Here is a 23,620-nt window from a genome sequence, read left to right as displayed (position 1 = left end):
CAGCACGTATAAAATCAGTAGTTTGGGCTACCCTTGGTACGTCTTCATGTTGCCGCACGATATGTAGCGCATGGGTGCTGGCTCCCGTGATGGCGGGTCGAATGGGAACGGCGAATCGTGGCTACCGAATTCGTCAGAATCATACCTGTCAATGTTCGACAGATCCGAAGAGCTGGTGCAGCTGACATTGTCACCCGAAGATCCGGCGCTGTCACGATTCAGCCGAGCGTCTGCTCTTCGCTGCCAGCGGGCGAGACCGGCATGCTTTGCGCGCCTTCCCCGGTGGAGAGATTCGTGACTGCACACGAAGAGATTCGCTCGGCTGCTTAGTCAGGTATCGGTTTTGTTTTTGCGATTTTTGCTTATTTAAATTATTTTCGAATTTGCGAAACAATTCTACTATCAGATGCGTGACAGGGGGGTCTCGGGAACCTAAATATTCTATTACCTTCACATGGTCGAAAAATCGTCGGAATTGCACTTTAAGCTCCAAAGTACAAACGCGGCCTCCTTTCGTCCATTTCAATTACGTATCCTCCAGCCCATCCGGTTGACAGTGCACGTACTTTTCACTAAAGATAAGGAAGCCCTTATATCGAAGTTGGTTAACCTAGTTCCCTCCAGTTCAAAGAAGCTTGAGGCATGATTGTGCGAAAAACTGAAACCAAGTTACAAGCATGCTCAAACGTTTGCCGATTCAAAGATGAAACACTTGTGTGTATACGCGCTCGAGCTTTCCATGTGAGTGCTACAATGAAAAGTATGACGGTCTACCACGCCGTCGAAAATTGGTCTAAACATGAAACGACGGCTTCCTCTTGATGGCCTCTCTGACTCGTGCAAAAGCGCGAGCTTCTCATGTTGTTCTTGGTACTGTATGTCGAGAGAAGAACGATGCCCCTGGAGGCTATATAGCACAACACTTACGCTATTTAAGGGTCTATTAACATGCATCTAATACCTTTAAACTAGAGAAGCATATGTGCTTATCTTAATCGTGACCTACGCTAAAGTAAAGAAGAAAAGCGAAGAGGGGAGAGGAAAGAAAAGGCCACAAATTCAGCAGGATCGACCAGCAATGATTGTACAGTTAAACGATAGCTTCGAGGTAGAAAACTTGTGAGATGTACGTGCGCGGTGCCAACCCATGGTGTAACGACATCGACATGACGGCGGCCGTGGCGATGTAACGACTACGATGGTTCGGAACGACGGTGTGACGAGATCGGAGTGGCAACGGCGTGACAAAGACGACGGTGCTGTGACCGTGGAATCAAGACTACGGAGATTACAACGGCGCGAGGGCAACAGCGTTACTACGACCCTACGACGAAGACTGCAAGACGACAGCGGAGTGCTTGGACGGGACGTGCGGACAAGGGGAAAATGTTCAAAGGCCAGGTATTGCGACTACGCAAACGAGGAAAAAGCCAGAGAAAACTATCCCTTTAAAGTTCAGAGTTTGTAAAGTATATTTGATACGTCATCCTATACCCTTAAGATTCTCACCAGACTTTCACCCTCAAAGCTGTAGATTAAATTTAATGTTCATTATTGAACAAAGAAAGTTTGGGAGCCAGGAGTACCGAGGCCCAAACGAAACAGCCCATGAAAAGATAGAAAGAGCAAAGCGCTTAGTAAAATATTCCAAAGAATTCCAGGACGTTCGTCACGTTGCAGCCATTCTTTTAGGCTGCACTTCCCCATCGAAGCCACATACAAGGCAAAGTTTTGTCAGAACGTTATAATTTTAAGGAAAAACTTGTGTATAGCGGCATCCTGTTTCGCGTTCGGACTTATCGCACGCGAAGACGTGTCTTCATCTTTACAAACGGATATGCCTGTGACAGAGAGAGAGGCACACATTGTCCCCGTTCTTCGAGGGCGCCCCACTTCAAGCATCAACTTGTCGGCGCAAGCGCTTAATTGTTGTGTGATCTTGGACACAGTAAAGAATGCACTGCGTAAAAAGCAAGGCCTCCTCATCCAAGTTCATTACACATATAGCCGAGAGTAGAGCTTAAGTCACGGATGCGTTTTAACGATAACAACTCATCTGCAGCGCGAGCAAAAACGATTTTGTGGGGCGTCTGTGTTAGAACGACACCCCACCTTCCAACGCTCGCTATCGAAGGGAGAGAGGCTATAGATCGCCGAGGGGCGGCTAGCTAGTCAGAGTCAAGAGGAGAGGAGGAGGTTAGATAGATAGAGGTCGCAGCCGCTCTGCTTATATCACAAAACGGAAACGACCGGGCGCATACCTGTCTCGAGGCCGCAACGAGAAAACAAAAGGACGGACGTCATGCACAGCGAAGAAGGCCTCCTGGAATCCGAATACCGGGAGAAGAAACCACGTTGAAATGAATCGTCCCAAAATGGCACCAGGGCATTCTTGGGGCAGCAGTCGAAGTGCCCTTCGTTTTCTTCCTTTCTTTTTGTCTTTTGAGTTATCCTCGTCGAGGTGCCTCGGCCGCATTTTGAAATATGGACCGCCACGTGACACCGCGCACATCGAAAAAAAAAAAAAAAAACGCAGCAGGAAAAATAAGTGAAAGGACAGCTCCGCGGCTGGGGCGTCGAAGGTTGGTTATAAATAGTCGGAATCGGGCACCGATGTGTGTGTGGTTCTGCTCCAATAATCGGGAAGCAAAATAGGGCCTTGTACAACAGCCTCCTGAGCAGCCATGCGCCGCCGCTTGTATATGACAGGATGCATTACCGGCCGGCGTTGCGCCCCGCGTGCACGCGACTTTCTATACTTGGCTGAGTCCACGAGGATGTCGCCCTCTTTTGAACCGCTGGCACTGGACATAAGGGTTCTTCGTTTTACCGCAGATAAACGCTATAATGTAGGCCAGGTCAGAGAGTACGCTACAGGGATCAAGTGCTTGACAGAAATAGGTTGACGCCTCGAAACGCGTTTTTTTTAAAGTATATATCTAGCTAATTAATAACATTCGCTGTTTCCCAAAGGTGCGGCATTGGAGTAGCACCGGTGCCGGGCGTGCGTCGGCGCTCGAGACGGCCCATGATTCCGCGACGATGTGAACCAGAAGGACACGCGCAGCAAGGACACGCGCAATCGTATGATGGCGCTCCTGATATGCTTACGCTAGAGTAATTCTGGCTGGCGCCAGCTGTCCCGTTCCCTACGATGCCAACATTACTGCGAAACGGATTAGAAACGGCAGATAACAAAGCTTGTTACAGAAACTACTTCCAGCAGTACACTGGAATGAGATACTCTGTTACACGCTAAGTATATTCAGCACAAGCTCCACCCCCACAACCACAGTGCGCCTGCCCTGTGTGCCTCTGCGCTCCAAAACATAGTTCCCGACAGATGCTCATACTGAAAGAAGTTCGACGCGCCGTGACGTCATGGTAATCAGCGAACGCATTGGGCTGACGTAAATGCAAAAATTTTGTTTGAGTTGAACAGGTGGTGTATTTGCCGCTTCATTCTTAAGTTGTTACCGACTAGAGTCCCTAGCCCGCATAAACAGACAGGCTTTGGCTCAAAACTCTTGATCAGCTCTATGATGATGATGGTGATAATCAGGTTTTACTGCATCTACTGCAGTACGCCATTTTGCCCATATCTACTTCATATTCTTTCTCTTCATTAAAACATGTATATTGTGAGTGTTACGACATCGGCTCCATCTCTTCTTTGTTCTTTATCTTTTTTTCACCAATGCTCTAGAGGCCTTATTTATGTTGACCACTGACGCAGTTAATACTTCCATCACCTTTGAACCTCTGGTGCTTCTGGAAGGTGAACGTTCTCTACGCTTCTTGCTGAGTGAATATCTCGGCATTCCCTTTCAATATGCTGAGTCGAATTCGGATTTTTTTCTGCAAAAGACAGATGCTTCACACTGTTGCGAATGTTCCCGTAAATTCTTGTCCTCGGGCAGCCAGTTTGGGTCTCACGAAGCGAGGTGCTGCCCTTCGTGTTGTCGCACAAACTTTATTTCCTAATTTCTTGCTTGCATCTTTGTAAACCTCCCCGAGCCGCCAACAAGTATGAAGGCTCCCCTACCGCCACTTGTTCACTAAAGAATACACTTTCATAAAGCAGTGCTCCTCGGTGGTTCCTGCAACCAGGAGTCGCACGCCCTGACTCAAGTGCACTCGAGTAGACATCTAGAGCATCTCGTTGCAAAATTTTCGCCCAGCTGTCGCCGTGGCCCGTCACTGAGGCGCAGTGACCACTTCAGGGGAGTAGCAGTGCTGCCACTAGTCGAGGTGAAGGGCTGGATGCAGGAAAGCTACGGAATACGGGGGCTGAGGTCTTCAGGTGCGTGAGGGGCATTATGGATGCTCTGATGCGCAAACACAATGGCAGGGACAGGAAGGACGCAACATAAACAATGTGCGTGTGTTTTTCACGTGAACATTTTCCCAGTGCGTTTCCAATATAAGCGGTATGAGGACGTCATACCAACAGGGTCCGAGCCTTTACCCTTACAATCCTGTCTATGGAAATCTTTACCAGCAAGGGCTAAAATACCGTCAATTGTGACCCGTACTTTTGCGGCCTAGAGTGGAAGGGTGTTATTTAGGCGCGCATGAGCTTGGGCATGGTTTCTAACTTTTCTTGTTGTTTTCTCTTTTTTTTTAAAGCGAAGCTTGTATTGCCTCACCCGTGCCGGCATCGGTGGCGCCGTACGAAAAAAGCCAATGCCGCGCGAAAATAAAAATTGCTTGTCGGGCTGAGGATTCGAACCACCGACCGAACCATGGCCAATGTCGGCTTATCATTCGCGCCCTTTAAAAGTGGGTTTTATATGCATGGAGAAGTAGCTGTAGCGCAAGGCGCGAGCCATTCACAGGCGCGTCTCGAGGGAGGAGACGCCTGTAATTTTTTCAGATTGTTTTCTTTCAGATTTTGTTTTCAACACCCTTCGGCTTCTACTTTTCTTACAACATATGTGCAACGCATCTGTGTGAAAACTTATCTTTCTGTGTTCAAGATGCGCGAGCCAGCATGCCATGCCACGCGGCTATACTGTTTCAGCAAAACATAAGTAGGCAGAAAAATGTTGTTTATTCACTGTTTTTATTAGCAACCTGTTGCACAACAGCGCATTCAGTACACAACACAATAATGTAGAGCTAAGTCAGTACAAATAAGCGCATTCTGTACTACGATCATACAGAGGTAAGAAAGTTTTCTAAAATTCCTTATAGACAAAATTGCTACAGAGGCCATGTTTGTTTGCTGTGCACGTAGCAACTCTACCAAAGCAATTTTTGTCGCAAGTTATTTGTGTATAACAAAACGATTATTAAGAGCAGCAAATTCACATTTTTCGCATACCAGTAACAAAAACTTCCTTTTTTATTCCATACAACGGGTATACTTCCTAGTCCAAGCAACACGCTATACCTATTCAATTTTCTGCATAGCTCTCCTTGTGCTAATGTGCCGATAAATATCCAGAAAATTATATTGAAAATGTCTGCAGTCTCTTTTCATATGTGGTTTTGTTTCGCAATACAACATGTAAGACCACTATAGAGCTTCATTCAGATCTGTAACATTACGAGCAGTGTATCAACACGAAATTCTTCGCGAGCATATTGCAGGTGTCTCTTCAAATTTGCACTGCACTTCGTTTGTTCTACCGTCAGCTAGGCATAAATGGCACAGTTTCAAGACAATAACAAATAGCGCGAAGTTTCTTTTATATATATTTTTTGAGAAACAGTAAATGCAGGAGAACCATGGGCGGTTGATCGTCAGTAGAGGTTGGGCAAGTACAGAGTGATGCACAAAGGTATTATTGAACGCGTAGCTTTGGGACATGGAGAAGTATTTTCTAAAAGCAACGCAAGTCAGCTGCATTCAATGCGTCCGGGCAACCTGCTCAGAACAAATCCCTTTTGAGTTGTTTGCAAGACCTTCCTCGCTGAGTGTACATTACGCACTTTCTTTAACAGAACCTGTAGGCTCAGTTTCGTGCGACTTGTTTGAAGCACAGGACAGGTGTTAGAGCTGTGTTACCGGATTCCCATTTGCTGGAGGTCATCCGCCATGAGAATTTCGGTGTCGACACAATAAGGAGGTGAAAGCATTTTAACTTTTATAGGACACTCGTCTCTGGCATAGCATTCTTTCCTTTCGTATTAAGATTATTGGTGACTTTGCCGAAAGGAGACGCCCCCTTTCCCTTCCCACTTTTGCTATGTTAATGAAACCACTGAAGTCAAGAGTGCTGAGCAACATTAGTACATGCACAACTTTACTGAAGTAAGCTCAAGAAGATTCTAGCATCCCAAGATCCATGTATGGTAGCTATGTAATAATCTTTGAAGAGGAGGGTGAAAGTGTGAGAGCAATCACTGTCTGCAGAAAGAACACGTTGCACGATGTTTATGCAAATATTGATATATGCCGCAATATATTCTAGAGAGAGGCTAATCAGGAGAGCGCCCTAAAAGCTATCGGAATTACAAAAAGAACAAAATACCCGCAATAATTTTTTCGTAGTTTTCAAGCTTTTGGGGCTTTCTTTCTGCAACGGGTGTTCTCTCACGCTGTTTTTTGAGATCCAGATTGATGTCATTTATGAGCAGCATAAGCTACGCATAGCAGAACTACTGCAGCAGACCTATGCGATACTTATTAGAACGAAATATATCTTATAGTACACTGCTGTTTAGCTTATCTTTCAGTACAGTGGACACACCGCAAAACTGCGTGGCCACACCAATGTGCTCCGGAAAAGATTTATCCATGTCCTTCCCTTCCTCTTGCGATAGTGGAGCGTCAACTGGCACTGCAAGAATTGGTGGAACTCTGGGCTCAGATGATACATCAACTTGTCTGGTGCTTCCCTCGTGGTAATATTTCGGCATCGCTTTAATTTCGCTGTCTTGCGATACGTTTGTGTATCATTTCTCAGTCGGTTGGTGACGCCTGCGGTGTCTGGTGAGTGTGTTTTCCGCTTTTGGCCTCGCTGTGGCAGTGCAGAACCTGTAAAGGCAAACGTCATCAGAACATCTTGTCCGGTTAGTTGGCATATTTTCGCCGACGTTGCATGTTGTGCCAAGGAACACTACACAGAGGAACACAGGACAAGCGCAGCGACAAGTCTTGTGTCATCTTCTACTGTAAAGAGAATTTCATTGGCAACACATGCGTGCCACATGACATCGCTTCACGTTTATGGAAAGACGACATGAAAAGCGCGTTCATTATCAAATTTCTAGTGCACGTGACAAAAAACGGCACTGAGTTCGTAAACTAGTACTTTTAATCCATGCTAGTTAGTTCTGATTACATTTGGTTGCAGGATTTCAAGTAGAAATACGCCCCCAAAATTTAATAAGCGAGATTCCAAGTTTTAGTACTGCTATATATTCATGTAACATGTTAAGCATTGCTGATTTCTGAATAGCTGACTGAGAACACTAGGCATCAGTTTTTAGAGCTAGCTTTCTTGATCGGTGAAAGTTTTGATTTATCTTGTTAAGGATTAGGTAATTGAGCGTTTTATTTACTTTGGCTTGATTTTTCTGGAAAACACCCATAAGAGCAAAACTAACTTGTAATAGTTTAAAGCGTCTGGATAACTGAGCATTGGAATTTTTACTGCGGAAGAACTTGGGGAGAAGACGGCAGAGCGAGGCGAGAACCGTGTCGTCTGCTGCAGCGCCAGGCGAGGCGCCGCATTTTACGAACGTGAATTCGCTCATTCTCCGCGAAAACTGTCCGGCTTTTTAGTTTAGCCTACAATCGGTAACATCGCGCACCACAGACGAGCAAGAGATAACGAGAAACTGACACGCACGCGGTTTCTTGGCGCACGCAGTGCGAATTTCGCTGTGTAACGTCACATCAGGCCCCCCAACGCCGTAGCAAACGACGAGGAAAAGACAGAGCTCGCCGTGCTCATGGCACTTGCGCTGTTCCCTGTCAGGTGGTTTTTGTACGAAACTAATGAACTACAGAAGCACAGATTGGCAACCACTAATAACTTGTTTTCCTTACCTTCATCGATGAGGGACCGCTCTTCCACTCCAACAGTCGGCACAGCCGACCACGACGAGGTCGGCGCAGTCCCTTCCTCTGAAGTGGTCAGAGCAGAGGCCGTATAGCCGCTGTGTCATCTGCTCCCATGGAAGCCCCGCCAGGACTCCCCATTCAGCGTAATTTCGCCAAATGTCACATCTGAAAAATGGGCAAAATACCGCGTGGTCATGATTAAAGAACACCTAAATGATGGGGTTCTACGTGCCAAAACCACGTTCTGATTATGAGGCACGCCATAGTGGGGGACTCCGGAAATCTGGACCACCTGGGGCTCTTTAACATGCACCTAAATGTAAGTACACGGGTGTTTTTTCGCATTTCGCCCCCATCGAAATGCGACCGCCGTGGCCGGAATTCAATCGCGCGACCTCGTGCTTAGCAGCCCAACACCACAGCCACTAAGCAACCACGGCGGGTATAATTAAAGAACACTTAAAAGTGAAAACAAAGTTGAGAGTACGAAAAAGCGACAAAAGAAGTCTGCCCTTCTAGGCACAGGTTAATAAGTGAAGCGAACCTATATGGTGTCACATCGGTAACTCGTACTTCTTGTAATTCAAAAGCAAATGGTTACTGTTATGTAATTGATTTTTTTTTTTTACTTCTGCAGTGTTCATGACCATTCAAAGGTGGTAATGTAATAACAAAAAGCTGGTCACGGGAACGGTCTTCAGCGGAAGCAGTTTGAGCAGCAAGCATTCAAATGCCTTCAGCAGTATATTAATTGCAAGTTTTCTACTCGTTCAAAAAATGAAGAGCAACCGCTAACATATACCGAAACAAAATTTCCGCCTGCTCGTCAGCTAGCATCAATCGGCCTTGTAGCTTCAGTTTCTTACAACACCGCAGAAAAATGCGCAGCGCCAAACCAAAAAAAAAAAAAGTATATTCGCTTGAAAACAGCCGCTTTCGTTTTTTATATACGTGTTTTGATAAGCAGAGCACTTGTTTCTTCATAACGACTGCAGCCAAAGTATGCTCACCTCTCGTCCGCTGGTGAACGGAAAAATTTCGCCCTTGCGTTGCTCCCCGAGTTGCCACATCGCACAGCCGCGCAGCGAGCCTTGTATCCTCTCCACAGTTTTTCCGACATTGGCGGAACATTCGCAGGCATAGAAAGAAAGTTTTACACTGCAGATCATACGAAGAAACGTGCACGTGCATAGAAAGCGGCAGGATCAGACGAAGACAATGTCAGCCGAAGCGATAAGAAGACTACGGTGCAGAGTCCCTGAACTATTACCTCCACAGGTCTGGTCTGGCTTTATCGCTTTTGTGTCCTTTATGCAATGAGAGTGAATCTCTGCAACACTTCCTTTTGACATGCCGCCGTTTCATTATTCAACGGAAAATATTTTCATGAAGAACCCTTCCAAAAACTCGGATTGAATTTGACGCTTCCTGTAATTCTTTCCTTTGGGGCTATCTGTACTAGGCTACAGCCACAGGAACGTTTGTGAAGCCCTCTGCATCTTTCTGCGAGAGACAAACCGAATTGCATACTAGAATTCTTGTAACTACTCATTATGCTCGTGAAATTCACAAATTACCTAGATAATTGATTATTCATATCTGTAACACTAGACACTTTAATTCTCATCTGCAAGATACTTATTTCATTTCACCCTAATTTATGTTTAAAAAAGTTGCTTCACCGCCCGATTCATGGCCGATCCCTCAGAGTGGGTTGCGCCATTTCACTAGCGAACAAGAGCGAAAGCGCCGCACGTTGGCGCAACAAATGAAGCGACCAAATAAAAATATAAGATGCATAAAAAGAAACTAGCCAAAAGTAAATTTTATTTCTACACATAACTGCATCAGATTCCCTTCATTGTTATGTAGTTTGAAAAGAGAGAGCCACATAAGCAAAAGTTATTGAATTTTCCTTTGGCTACCAGTGTCATGGCGACACTTCTTTACCAATACCCAAACTAGCCCGACTGTGCACTTACTGGTTTGCTCGCCTCGAGCTCGCCGTTTACGGCCAGTTCAGGCCCGGCAGTCGTATGGGGAGGCCGCGTTTTGTTTGTTCTGCCAAAGAGTAGGCGGCGTTGAAGGAACGGCAGCAGAAACGCGCCGCGCGTTGCACCGAAGAACAGGTAGCGTTTGATGAACGCCGCCGGAAACTCGATCGCTCGAGGAAGGGCTCGTCGTCGAGGCGCTGACCTCGCCGTGAGGGAGTGCGAAGCCGAGGCGTTACGACAACGAGCTTCGCTTGCGCCCCTCTTCACAGTAGTGAAAGGGCGGTAAATTTTACAAATTTACTTCGTACATACTGTGGACAAATTAAGGTCCAAGCAGGAGAGGAAGTATTCAACCGTCAACAAATCATCTCACAAATTTCAAATGAAGAATAAAACAAAATCCGCAATACTACAAATGTGGGATAGAACTTAAGTACACTACAATTCATTCAGGAGGCATGAGGAAATGAGAACTTTTTGGTAATGCATTCCATACAGCGATCGTCCGTGAAACAAAAAAAGGAATATTTATATACATTGTTGCGCGAAAAAATTGGTTTAGTATTATGCATATGTTTGGGGCGGGATGTTCTTGTTGTACATTTGTCGAAGGCATCCTCAGGTCAAATTCCTAGCTTAGCAAAGTATACCGAATGAAGCATTTTGAGCCTGGCGAGCTTCCTCCTTTCTGACAGAGATAAAAGATTTGCTAGTTACAACATAGCTGTTGGTAAGCCGTGATACTTATAACGATTGCATATGAATCGGCCGGATAATCTTTGGATGTTTTCAAGTGCTTTTGTGTTGTCCGACGTGTGCGGACCTCACACCGTGTGAGACACAAGCGGCACGAAGTGAGACACAAGCGACGCATACGGGCGCCCGTTATGTGTCGTTTGTGCCTGACTTCGTCCTTGTCTGCTTAGCACCGCATAACCTTTGTTCTTGGTCTAATAATACCTTTGTATGTCTTAAAGTAGAAGTGAACTAGTTTATTTTTTTTTATTTCGTGTTGTAAAAATACCTAACTTCTTTCGTGCTGCACAACATATATTTATTTATTTATTTGATTATTCAGTTACCTCACAGGCTCCCGAAGGAGTATTGCGTGAGGGTAGCATACAGGGAATTAGCAAAAAGAAAGGAGTACAAAGAAATTATACAATGTTAGCGAGTAAACATGAATGAACAAATATCTAACAATACAAATAACGCGATAAATGAAACAAAATGAAACAATAAATAACTTGATTATTCCATTTCAAACGTGAAGTTAAGGTGGGACTTAACGATGTTGTATGCAAAAGCGTAGCTTGTTAATTTTATTAGTGACGCTTAGATGGACAGTTTTATCAAAGTTTATAGACATTCCCCAATTTTGCGCCATGATGCCAATAATTACAAATTATCATTAAGCATGATTTGATCAGAGAAACCAGCAAGATGTTTATAAATTATGCAGTCACCTGCGAACAGTCTGATTGTTACACTGGGTTCCACTGCAAGATCGTTAAGATAAATATTAAAAACACTGGTCATATAACCGAACCTTGGGGCAATATAACCGAACCCCGGGCAACACCTGAAAACAAATCAACAGGAGTGGAATAAAAACCATCTATATCGACATACTGCTTCCACTTTGCTAAATAAGAATTAACCCATATAATTATGTATGAAGGAAGGCCAATTAATTTCATTTTCGGTGTTAGTTTATCGCATGGTAATCTGTCGAAAGCTTTGGAACAATCGAAAAAGATCAGATCAACCTTACCACCGCTATCAAGTGTTCTCGCTAGTTCATCAACTGTAACTAGTAAAAGAGTAGTGGTAGCGAATCCCCGGTGAAGCCACGGTAACCTTAGTAATTACAAAACTTTTATGAAGAAAGTCTTTAAAGTATTTAGCTAAGATATGCTCTAAGAATTTGCAACAAATACACGTAAGCGATATTGGACGATTATTGGATATTTCCTGTCGGCAACCTTTTTTAAACACCAGAATAACACGCGCAATTCACCAAACTTCTTGAATATTACCTGCATGAATGGACTTATTAAATATGTGCACTATAAATTGAGTTAGCAATTCTGCATACCTTATAAACAAGGCAGCTGGGATGTTATTGGGCCCGCATGCTTTCTTATGGTCAAGTCGTAATAGCAGCTCCACAGCAACTTCCAATGATACGGTAATCGCGTCACTACAATTCCTTCCACGGTACGACTTCGTGCCGTTCGGCTGACTTAATGGACACACTTTGGAAGTACACGTTGAATGCATTTGCTACCTCTTCTTTGTCGGTGACTGTACTATCGCCTAGCGCGATGTGACTGACAGTTTGGCAGGACAGAGTAATGGTGTAGCTGTGGCCATTCCTATGCCAATTTTTTAGAGCAGCCCACCTAGGAAAAAATAAACAAAACAGGCCTGCTACTTGTTCCGAAGACAAATGGTATTTACCAAAAGAACAGTTAGGGCTGCGCGCCTGAATAACTTTGTTACCGGTATTAAAGTATAATATATTGGCAAACAATGCGAGAAAGCACACAGACGGTAAATCGGTTAAGCTTGCCAGGCTGCAGGTACAGTATGTCAAAATACTGATCGAAATACCTCAAGACAATTGACAGATCTTTCTGTATAATAAAAATAATAAATCTATCAATGGAATGAGAAATTAAAAAGACAACATTTGGTATTGCATTTCCTCATGACTGAGTAGAATAAGAAACAACACCAGGTTGGTCCGAGTTATAAAGGCATGGAAATTAAAGGAACGTGAATCATGCATTGCGCTGTAATGGGTATTTCGATCATCATTCATAAATGCCACAAAATTGCATGTATTTTTTTGTTTGCTTGCTCACTTACTCGTTCGTTCGTTCATTTGTTAGTTAGTTAGTTAGTTAGTTGGTTAGTTAGTTAGTTAGTTAGTTAGTTAGTTAGTTAGTTAGTTAGTTAGTTAGTTAGTTAGTTAGTTAGTTAGTTAGTTAGTTAGTTAGTTAGTTAGTTAGTTAGTTAGTTAGTTAGTTAGTTAGTTAGTTAGTTAGTTAGTTTGTTTCAACCATCCCCCACCCCAAAAGAAAGAGAAGGAAAGCAGAAAACAAAAGCCTTAAGGAAAGGTATGAGCTACGGTGCTGCTTATGCCAGCTGTCTAGCTTAAATGAACGTCGCCCAGGAATTCCGAAATGCTTCGCTAGACCACGAACACTGTCGTTCCTATACCAGCGCTAAGGTGAGAGCTCATCCCACTGCATGCGTGACCCGCCGTTTTCCAAGCCAACCAGTTTTAATCCAACCACCCCAACCTCACCAACATAACCGGGAAGTCTCGCATTTCGGGACCATAATTTTAAGTCCGTCGAAACTTCGGAGATAAGGAAACTTGTAGAAACGAGAAAGAATGGCATGACCGGATGCATGCCGAGAAGGTCACGGTTCCGCCCCACTGAAGTACGCCGTATCTAAGTGTAGTCTTCCACGGCACGAAACACATTTTTTCAAATGATTTTTTTTTTCTCAAGGAAGCAGGTATCGAATTCCACTCTATAGAATTCTTTTAGTGTTCTTTGTCTCGCGATATTTTTTTTCTCCAGGTCTACACGTTATGTTTATGGAACGTCTTTTAATCTTGCACTAAAGCTGCCTGTCCAGCTGATTTGCATCCAAGAGCGGCTGTTGGCAACGGGCGAACAAACCTTCAGTTAAAGGCGAGTGAAGGAAACTGGTCAATTGATTCGATCACTGTCGATGCCAAAGAAGGGCTTGTCCAAGAGCCCCATGTTCTTCTTTCTTTTTTTCTTTATCTTCCTTCGAATAATACGGTATTATCGATTAAAGCTGTCGTAGAATATTCCTTCAGGCACTCCAGAGAAAAAAGGAAAGGAAAATTTCGATTAACGCATTTTCTAAGAACGCTATGCTAAGTACAAGAATACAGAAGAAGAAAAGAAACTTTTAAAAGTCAAGGCGTGCTCGGCAAGGCGGTCGCCTTCGCTGCAAGAAAAGCGTGCCGCCCCAATCTCCTGTAGCGCCACATCGAAGTCGGCGCGGCTGGCGCGTCGTATATGACACCACCGAAGTGTACATCTGCGGTCTTTTCTGCCATCGTCGTCTCGGCCGCCAATTAGATGCTAATCTAAACTTGCTGATTCAGAGAGACTATCAGGGTATTAATCGAACCATATAATTCATGCCAGCGACGGCGTCAGCAGGTCAGCTAGGCTCCACTGTGATCGCTTCAAAGACGCAAACGCCTCCCCGGTTCGCGGTCAAGAAGAAAAAAACTAAGGTAGTCTTCTCTTATCGCAGTAGGTAGTGATAACGCTAGCTTAATAGCCTGCATCTTCAAGCGAACAATACGAATGAAAGCGCTCAAGACATTGCAACCGGAATTGAACTGCGCGGTGTATTCATACACGGCCTCCTCTTTATTATTTCTGCATTCCTTTCCTTTCAATATTCAAGAAAAAAATTTCGCATGTTGAGCGACTCACAGTTATTCACTCTTGTGTTCTATAAGTGGTCGGGTAGCTGTTAATGGAAACGCATTTTACCAGTGCAGTCACGAAGAGGAATAAAGCGTTTTAGTTATAACAGCTTCAGTGCGTCAATATACGTTACAATCGCAACATGAATATACCTGCAAGTGGGACTAGCCCAAGTGAATGTGGAATGAGAACGCCCTTCAAGATGACAATCGCCGAAGCAAGCGCTAAATTTTCTTGTCGGCGAAACTGGTAATCTTTAATGATGCATGTTTGTTGTAACACTTCGAGAACGTTCCCAACATTTTGTATTTTCAAAAACCAATTAAATGTTTCAGATAATTTCCTGCACTTGTCTCAACTTGCTTTCCGGGCCACAAGTACTGTCAGCGCCAAATGTAACGTGAACAGCGGAGCGCTTGGCCCAAGCATAGGTGAAGGGACAAAAGGGATAGTGCGCGCCGTCCAGTCATCGCCAAGGCGCGCACATCCGGTTTGGCCCCACTGCGCTATCCCTATACAGTGAGACACTTTCGCTTCTGTTCTGCTTCTTATATTGAAAGGGAGAAAATACAAATACAAAAAAAAGACCGCGCAAGCACTCCGTACAGGTGGTTAACCAGCGAAGCTGGAACGTGCGGCCCCGGTGTTTATCACTGGGTCAATCTCGACGGTAATTAAACAACGGTTTGGTAGGCTGCCGGATCCTCGGTACGCAGTTGGTGCTTGCGCTCGGCTGCGCGAGCCTGTTCTTGTGCCCGGGCTGCAGCACGGACACGGCGTCGACGAGCTCGTTCCCAGTTCTGCTCACGGCGTTGCTGATCGAGAGCTGCCTGCTCCTCAGAAGTACGTATGACGCGTGGCCTAGCCTTCCCGGAGCTGGAGAAAAACTGCTGCGCACGCGCTCGGCTGAGATCAACGACGTCACTACTGACACAGCCAATCGCGCGCTTCTACTTTCTTTCTTTTTTTTTTTTTTTTTTTTGGCGCGTACGCAGGGGGTTGCGCCGGAGGTGTTTTCGGCGAACAGGCGGCAGACGGACGTACGTGCGAATCGCCTAGCCGTATACAGCTTCGCTGTAAAATGAAAAAGAACAGAAGCTGAAATATTGCATTTTAAGGCGAGTATTGTTGCACAGTTCGCCGAAACCATAAGTGCTATCGGCGTCACATGAGACGCGCACAGCGGTGCGCGTGGTACAGTTTGCACCGTCATCATTAGAGATAGATTCGCTCATGCGGTTGACCGCTTGTGCACCACATTCATTCTTTCGATCGACAAACTTGCGTAGCGCGACATCGCTGGCAGCCGCGACGGTGGCCGGTGCGGGCGTGCCGAGGCCGTTTGGCCGTTTGACAGAACCGAAGCGGAAATGTCTCGCTATAGGGGGATCTGGCAGTGCGGTCAAATCCGGATGTGCGCGCCTGTCGATGGCGACGAGTGGACGGCGCGCACTAGCCCTTCGCCTACGCTTGGGCCACGCGCTCAACTGTTCATGTTTTATTTGGCGCTGATACATCATTTGTGCACAGCCTCCTACATGAGCATGATTTTCTCTTGGGTGAGTTAGTGTTTACTTAACATGATGCTTTTTAGCGCAAAAACTCGAAAAAAAGAAAACAGAGATAGGCAAAAGGAAAGGACGGAAAGGAAGCAAGAAGAAAACCGCACGTGAACGGTTAGAGGCCTGTCATATCCAAACCACTGGTCTAGCCTGCGTGAGTCAAACAACTGTTACGCTTTATGATTCGGAATTGCGATTGCTAAGCATTTAAAAAAAAGTGATAACGCCTTCGGCTGACTGGCGTTCTTTGCGTGTTTTAAGCCTTTGCGTATGTGTATGTTTGTGTGTATATGGAATGCTCTGTTTTCGGAATAAACAGTTGTAAGTGTAGCGCTCGTCCTTACTTTCCCTTTGCCTCTCTCTGCTTTCTTTTTTTTTCGAATTATTGCGTTAAAAAGCATCATGTTAAGCCTACATGAGCCAATAGGCAAGCATCAAATAAAGGCATCACAAAGTTGTGGCGGCGCTGCTCTCAATTTCGGTACTGGCAAAGCAACTTTTCGGCCGACTCCATTGGTACATGAATTTTCCTGCAAGCATAGGTCGGCCCAATCAGCCGATACTCATTAATATTCGCTCACCAATAGTTTCGCCATGCTGCGTACTCGCTCACACTCCGCCGGTACTTTATACTTTCGCCCACTCACACTCACCGACACCCACCACTCGCGTTCATAGTCGGTCCGCTCCCACCGACCGGAACTCGCTCACATACATACGCGCGCCCACTCGCCGAGAGTCGTTCCTGTTTACACTCACGTCCACTGAAAATCGCTGTCACTAAATTTTGTTCATACTCACGCTAACCAGCACTCACGCCTTTGAAACGAGTCTGAAGCGAGTGTGCGTCAATGCACCCGTGAGTGAGCATGCCGACTTACGCCTGAAAGACAACTTATACTTAGGCTCAAGTTTCAAAAACAAGTTTGGCGAAGATTTATCGTCAAGACTGCGAACAGCGAAGATGGAGTGGTGTAAGGTATCCATTGGTCTGATTCTTCGGCGTGTACTATGGCAGAACTCTGTCACGTCACGCCACTTTGCTAAATATAAGCAGCTCATCAATACCCTTCTAGAAAGCCGGTTACGACACACGTCCTGCTCGGTCTACGATAGCCAAAGTCACCAATCTGTCCACCTATCCAATCTTACTTTTTTGCTTCTTTCAAGCAGCACCGTGGATGCCCTTGTCTGCCCTCCCCTGCTAAAGGTAACTTTAGAGCGGAAATGTAATCTTGGTTGGTTACTCCATCTTAAAACAAGTTAGCTTCACCACCGACCATCAGTTCACTTATCCGTGTTGGCATGTAGACTGCTGACAGACTGCTTTAAGCGATGAACATGATAACGACGCACCCGAAAGATTAACCAAGCATGATCCTTCCTGTCTGCTTATGCAAACAGCTTGCAGAGCAGTTCAGACGGTTGGCCAAGAAGCCAACGTCGTGAGCCAGGGAAAAGAAGGGGGGGATTGGGAGGATTGCCGCATTCAATCAAAACGAAAGAACGCACGCAAACCGTGCGCTTTCACGCATACACCCGGAATGCCTCAGCGTTAACGATCGGGCGGAACCTTTCTTTTTTCTCAGCGCACTGCCGTACGGGAGAACAGACCAAAGCAGGCCATGTGGCGTTGTATAACTTTGCATAACCATTCGCAGAACCTTGCCAAGAACCACTGGCAGCCGTCCTTATTCTCTGGCATTTCCCCCCACTAATTTTTATCTTCCTTTCTTGTGAATAGCGCCGAGAAAAGAAAGCGACCGGCGCCAACCCGTGCGCGAGATTCGCGCGCTCACGCACGAAGGAAAATCCCGTCGCATTTGGAGCAAGGACGTCGTCAAGAAAAAGAATAACAGAAAGAAAGAAATTAAGAGAGCCACGTGCACCTTCGCCGAAGCACGCGCGCGCACGCAGCGCCACGCGGAGCACAAAAACAAACGTGGCCAGCGGCAGAGGCGCGATGAGGCTCCGGCGGGAGGCGCCGCCATACACGCATGCGCGCCGCCGGTCCGAGTGTTGTCACAGTACGTGCACTGTGCGTGTGTCGTGTGCGCGCCTGGTGACCAGGAAGAATAGAGAACCAGAAGCCGCGAAGGAACCGCCGCACGCACACGCGTCGAGCGGAGGAGGGAAGAAGACGATGCCGCGCTTCTCTCCACGCCGCCCGGTGGCAAGCGTTGAAGAGGAGGACGTGGTAACGGGAGAAGCGGAATTAAAGCGTTGCTCAATCTAAGCAAAGTCTGCCCGACTCTTGGCCAATCCCCGCGAGTGGGTAAGCGCCAATCTCATCAAGGACATCATCATCATCATCATCATCATCATCATCATCATCATCTCGCGCTCAATGACGCACCGCTGCTGAAGCGCGTACGCAAGCGGGCCCGCTCCAGCACCTGTGTGTGTGTGCGTGTGTGTGTGTGTGTGTGTGTGTGTGTGTGTTGCGGCTTCCTCTCCGACACCGCATTTGTTCGGGCCACTCCGTTCTCTCGAAACAAAACAAACCACTTCCCGGAATGCAGATTGTTGTCGAGCAGCCTTGAAGAGCGTTTTGGCAAGGATATGCATAACCGCGCGTTCAGTATGCAGAGCGTGTGAAAACTGAAACGCGAAGAGAAACCGACCTAACCACGCGGATTAATTACCTTCGCGGCCGAGCTCGTGGGGAGATGTGAGTTTCGCACAAGCTGTATGCAGGTACGACGCTCTGTGTGCTCTCACTATCTTCACAGTGATGTCCGCTATCAGTACAGGAATGTGTACCATGTAGCTGCTAGATAGGCGTGCATGTTATGGCTCCCCCCCTGCACTGTAGCTTTTTCTCTTCGAATAGAGAATCGGTGACGTTAGAGCTATTGCCTACTGTCGACCGATCCGAGTGAATAACGGAATTGATGAAACGTCACTAATAGTAGTGTTCAAAGTCCTTTCCTGTTTTACCTTGACCCTGACAAGATGACATTGTACTATTGTACTGTTCAAACGAACACACACACACACTATTATTATTATTATTATTATTATTATTATTATTATTACGGCGCAACCAAGAGTGGCGCCAGTCAGAAGAAGACGAAAGTGCCACTCGAACGGCCAGTCGCGCGGCAATTTTGCATGCATTCGCGGGCTTCTTTGACGCTCGGAAAAACACTTTTATGTAGCATGTATTGCGCAACAGAAAACTGTATGGGGAGCTTTTCATGTCACTCTACAATTTTCTCACTGGCACTCTTAATCTAATTATAATATTTGAGAAGTTGATGAATGGATTAATTAAGACTAATAATCTAATTAGGCGGAATGAAAATATAGTTTGAGTATCTCCAAGAAATGGCAAACAACATTACCTTTTTTTCTGTCCAGCTACACGGCATTTCCATAAACTCGGGCTAAAGTTGGCTGGGGCCCCTGTGTGTGCGTATATATATATATATATATATATATATATATATATATATATATATATATATATATATATATATATATATATATATATATGTGTGTGTGTGTGAAAGACAAGCGGAGAGAATAGTTATGATGTCCAGCTGGAGACCCTACACGCAGGGTAGCAAACTTTCTTTCCCCATCCATGACTTTATCGCGTCCCTAAAGATGAAAGAAAAACAAAAATAAGAGCGAGGGAACGCGCGCACAACCAGGAGGTATCCCGGGCTCCCCCATCCGAGAGGATGGGTGAGTGGAAGAGAGAGGAGTTCAGGTCATGCACATGCTCTATAAAAGGCGAAGTATATGTGTACTACACTCGAGCACTCGCAACATATGTCGCCTTCACGTACGGCAGAAGCGCTCGCGTGGCTTTCAGAGCTGATGAGCTAATGAGGGCGGGCTGCCAGGATCTTAGTATCGGTTAAACGAATTGCGACAAATGTTGAGAAGCCGAATTGACAGAGCCTGAGCAAGCACGGTTGATGATTAGTATGCAGAAAACTGAAGTAACGATCAAAACAGTACGCCGAGGAAAAGTTTGCGATGGTGATGTGGGGCTTTGGAAGGCAGTGGACGATTAGTATTTATTTTGGCCAAGTGGTCGCGTGAGACTTAGACCATGGAAATGGAATCCTCAGAACGAGAACTATGTATGAGAGCGCATCTGGCAGACACTTCCGATTAATCGATGACGTACCTCGACTCGTCGGGGCTCTCGGCGAGACTATAGGACATTTCTACAAAGACGGATGGCCTAACGGCCATCCCACCACCTCGGGCTTCCTGATCGGCCACTACTTCGCTTCCATCTCTACGACCCTCTACCTTTCTCCCTCCTACCCTCTCTCTCTTTTAACCCCATCCCCTCCACCCTGCTGGCGCTGAGCCGTGCTCCCGCATGGGTTGCAGAAAATAGCGCGAGCCTTTTCTCCTTCCCCACAAGAACCACTTCTCTCTGACCAGCTTACCGATATCCCTCGAAAGAAATATGCAACTATAATCCCTGCACCCTGCCACCGTTTGCATATGGTGCTGGTATCTGTATGTTAGCAAAGAAGTTTAAAGTGTAGCTAAGGGTTACACACAGTGATCGATGGAATTGAAAATGACGGGCGTTACTTTGAGAGACTGGAAGGTGGCAGCATATATCAAAGACCCAACACGGGCAGGTAATATTCTGGTTGAGCTAAACAAGTACGTCATGGTACGTCATGTTATTTACAGAACATATAACATTGCTCTCTTTACTAACAAAATGGGTGCCAAGGAAGGGAAATGCTGTAGACTGCGGCAGTCTAATTATATGTAGTAGCGATACTTAAAAACTTGCCATTACGGAGGTTCGGTCGACGCAGTACAGGGAGGTAAATAAAGAATTGGGGGATAACCTTTTGTAGGAGGCTGCTTGCAGATACTTAATCGGGCTGCGATGACCGTACGATGACGAATATAGGTGATAGACATCTTGTGACGGAGTCTGATGATGAAACTCACTCGATATCGCCTCTCTCTGTCCCCCGATAAGCACTGGGTGTTCAGATGAGCTTCATAGCAGAGGGAATACCAAGGTCCATATCTGCTATGTATTCCTATAATGTGTGTAGCCGTGAGTTCTCAGGCATGGTGTAGCACTGCGCTGCAGGGCAAGACTAAGCGAGCCATGTACGAGGGTTGTTCTGAAAAGACTGAGACTGATGCTGCGAAATCTTTATTATTAAAAGTTGTTAATCGGTACATTTATGCCTTTCCATACGCTCCCCAGCAAGGGGCAAAATGCATGCGTCCCGCTGTGCCTAGATAACGCGAGTGAAGGCATCTTTTGCCACCTTCTCAAAAATTGCCGCCAAAGTATCAACTACGTCTACTTTCATGTCGAAGCAATACCCCTTTTTACCTCGAGGAACATACAGAAATCGAAGAGTGCCGCATCTGGACTGTCGAAGGGGTAAGCGGATCGTTGCGATGCTTCTGGCACTGGTAAATAAAGAACATTGCTTTGACATGGAACAAGACATGGAATAAGACGTGGTTAAGACCTAGGAGTCGATTTTTAATAAAGGTGACAAAAAAGACGTGGTTAAGACCTAGGAGTCGATTTTTAATAAAGGTGACAAAAGATGGCTTCGTTCATGTTATCTAGGTTTGGTAGAAACGGTGGGACGCGTGCATTTCGCTAACTGGGCAGCATATACGTAGGAAAGGCATAAAAGTGCCAATTAATTCTTTTTTCAGGAATAAAGATTTCAGAGCATCTGTATCTTTAACGTCCTTTGTATACAAAACGAACGCGAGATTGGTTGGGATGGCTGTTCCGTGTTAGATGCATTACCTTGGAGTTAATTTTTTAATTGAAACAAATTCAAGCATTTTTAGAGGAAGAAATAATCAGGTACACTTCCTTTTTTGCATATTAACCTAATTATTAACCTAATAACAAATTAGTCCTAAATAAACGTTAATTAAAGGTAGGTACAAGCCTGTGGCCCGACATACGTATTGCACACATTTTCATAAGGCACACCTGTATGTGAACCCATTATATTGGTAACTCGTGTGCCTTCGCCTTCTCTATATATGTGATTAACAGCGGTAGAACAAGGAATGTTCCTGAAGCCAATGTTTACCCAAGTCCCCTTATCGAAACGTTAGCTTCAGCGACATTCCTTGTTTACCACTGTTTAATCACTTCAAGCCTCCATCTTCCTGTAAACCTTTCTGTTGTTTTAGAGTCCGCCTTCTCTAAGCGCTCAAGCCAGATAATGCCCGACGACAATTTTCTTCGATGAGTGCGCTAGATAGAGCTTGTAACATCGACTACACTTAGGACTTAAAAAAAATGTTTCTCAACCGTCAGTGAAGTGCCATGCTGCTCTCAAAACATCTTCCCCACTTGGTCCCATAGCCATTGTATAAATAGAGTAAAATACCTTTGCGCAAATTTCTTTAACAATGAGTGCCGCAAACAGTTTGTACATTCGGCAGAACTCAGGCAAGTGTATTTCGAAAAGTTATCAACTCATTTTATATTACAGCTTCCCTGCTCTACCCGGCAGGCCTACTTCGCCACAGCATTGAGTCGCGCGCCATTTTCTTTGCATTTTACAGAGACATAAGACTGTGGGCGGCATCAGGTGGTGACCATTTTGAATACTTTGCACGACCATCAACGTAAGAAGTGATCTCAAATTTCCACGACCATGCCAGTGCCGCCGAATTTCTGCAGCATACCAATCGGCGGTCGTGTCAGCACGTCGGGTGAGCTACGAAGACGTGCACAAGCGATCGAAAGTGAGAGCGCCGTCGGAGCGGCGGCACTGACCTGGCACACGACGACGGCGGGCAGTCCGCCGGGCGGGGCCCGGTCCTGCAGCCGGAATCCCCAGGGCGCGCCTCCTTTGAGCACCGCCGACCGGCAGCCGGACGGGGGCGGCAGGTCGCGGCCGCCGGCCTCGCACCACCACATGGCCGCGCGACACGAGTCACAACACGACGCGCCCCCAACACCGACGGGGAGCGAACAGCGGCGGCGCCCATCCACGCTTCGAGGCACGTCGTCTGGGCTTCCTGGGCGCCGGCCGGTGGGAGCACGCTGCCGCGCCGAGGCGGCATCCGCCCGAGGCCGCTCGCGGGGTCGAGGACGTCGCTGCGTGCCTGGCCGCCGACCACGTGGGCCCGCGCGGACAAGGCGGCGTGTCGCCGCAGGTCACACGGCAGCAGCCGTTCCGACAATGGTGGCACGACGACGCGAGCTGCCAAACGCTCGGCTTCGGCCGGTGTCCCGTTGCGGGAATGCGACCTGCGCGTGTGTTGGCTGCCAAGGCGTGAGGCGGCAGCTGCCGCCGGCTGCTGCTGCTACGCGCACCGCCGCGAGTGACAGGGGGGAAAGTGCGCGCCGCCGCCGGGGCAAGGAGGGGGGAAATAAGCGGCGCATCGCAATCACCAATAAACAAACTGGTTTCGCCGGGCTCGCGGCAGCGCCGGTGTTGTAGGGCGCCGCGGATGGCTGCTGTGTTGGGCCGACCTGCGGATTCGGGTCCGCCTCTGGCGACGGCCAGGGATCGGCGGCAGCGGGCTCGTCGGTGGAGGCAGCCACTTTCCTGAAGAAAG

The 23,620-nt window shown here is 46.5% G+C and overlaps 1 protein-coding gene and 1 long non-coding RNA gene across 2 annotated transcripts in view; both read right to left on the bottom strand.

The window, feature by feature from the left end:
- The window catches only part of LOC126535956 (uncharacterized), a 638,450-nt gene extending 615,090 nt beyond the window's left edge, over nt 1-23,360 (bottom strand). The window contains exon 1 of the mRNA XM_050182825.3: nt 22,833-23,360. Within this exon, the coding sequence (XP_050038782.2) occupies nt 22,833-22,976 (144 nt within the window). The 5' untranslated portion in view covers nt 22,977-23,360. The remainder of the gene's footprint in view (nt 1-22,832) is intronic.
- Nucleotides 5,035-9,683, bottom strand: LOC129386113 (uncharacterized). The gene is made up of 3 exons (XR_008613583.1): nt 9,028-9,683; nt 8,003-8,182; nt 5,035-6,985 (listed from the first exon to the last, which is right to left on the bottom strand). It is a non-coding gene; the product is annotated as an uncharacterized lncRNA (long non-coding RNA).
- Nucleotides 23,361-23,620: the final 260 nt, after the last annotated feature.

The sequence above is a fragment of the Dermacentor andersoni genome, chromosome 4 (assembly GCF_023375885.2).
Source record: "Dermacentor andersoni chromosome 4, qqDerAnde1_hic_scaffold, whole genome shotgun sequence".
In the NCBI taxonomy this organism is placed as follows: domain Eukaryota; kingdom Metazoa; phylum Arthropoda; class Arachnida; order Ixodida; family Ixodidae; genus Dermacentor; species Dermacentor andersoni.
Note: the sequence above shows the minus strand (reverse complement) of the source record. Positions and strands in the feature narration are given on the sequence as shown.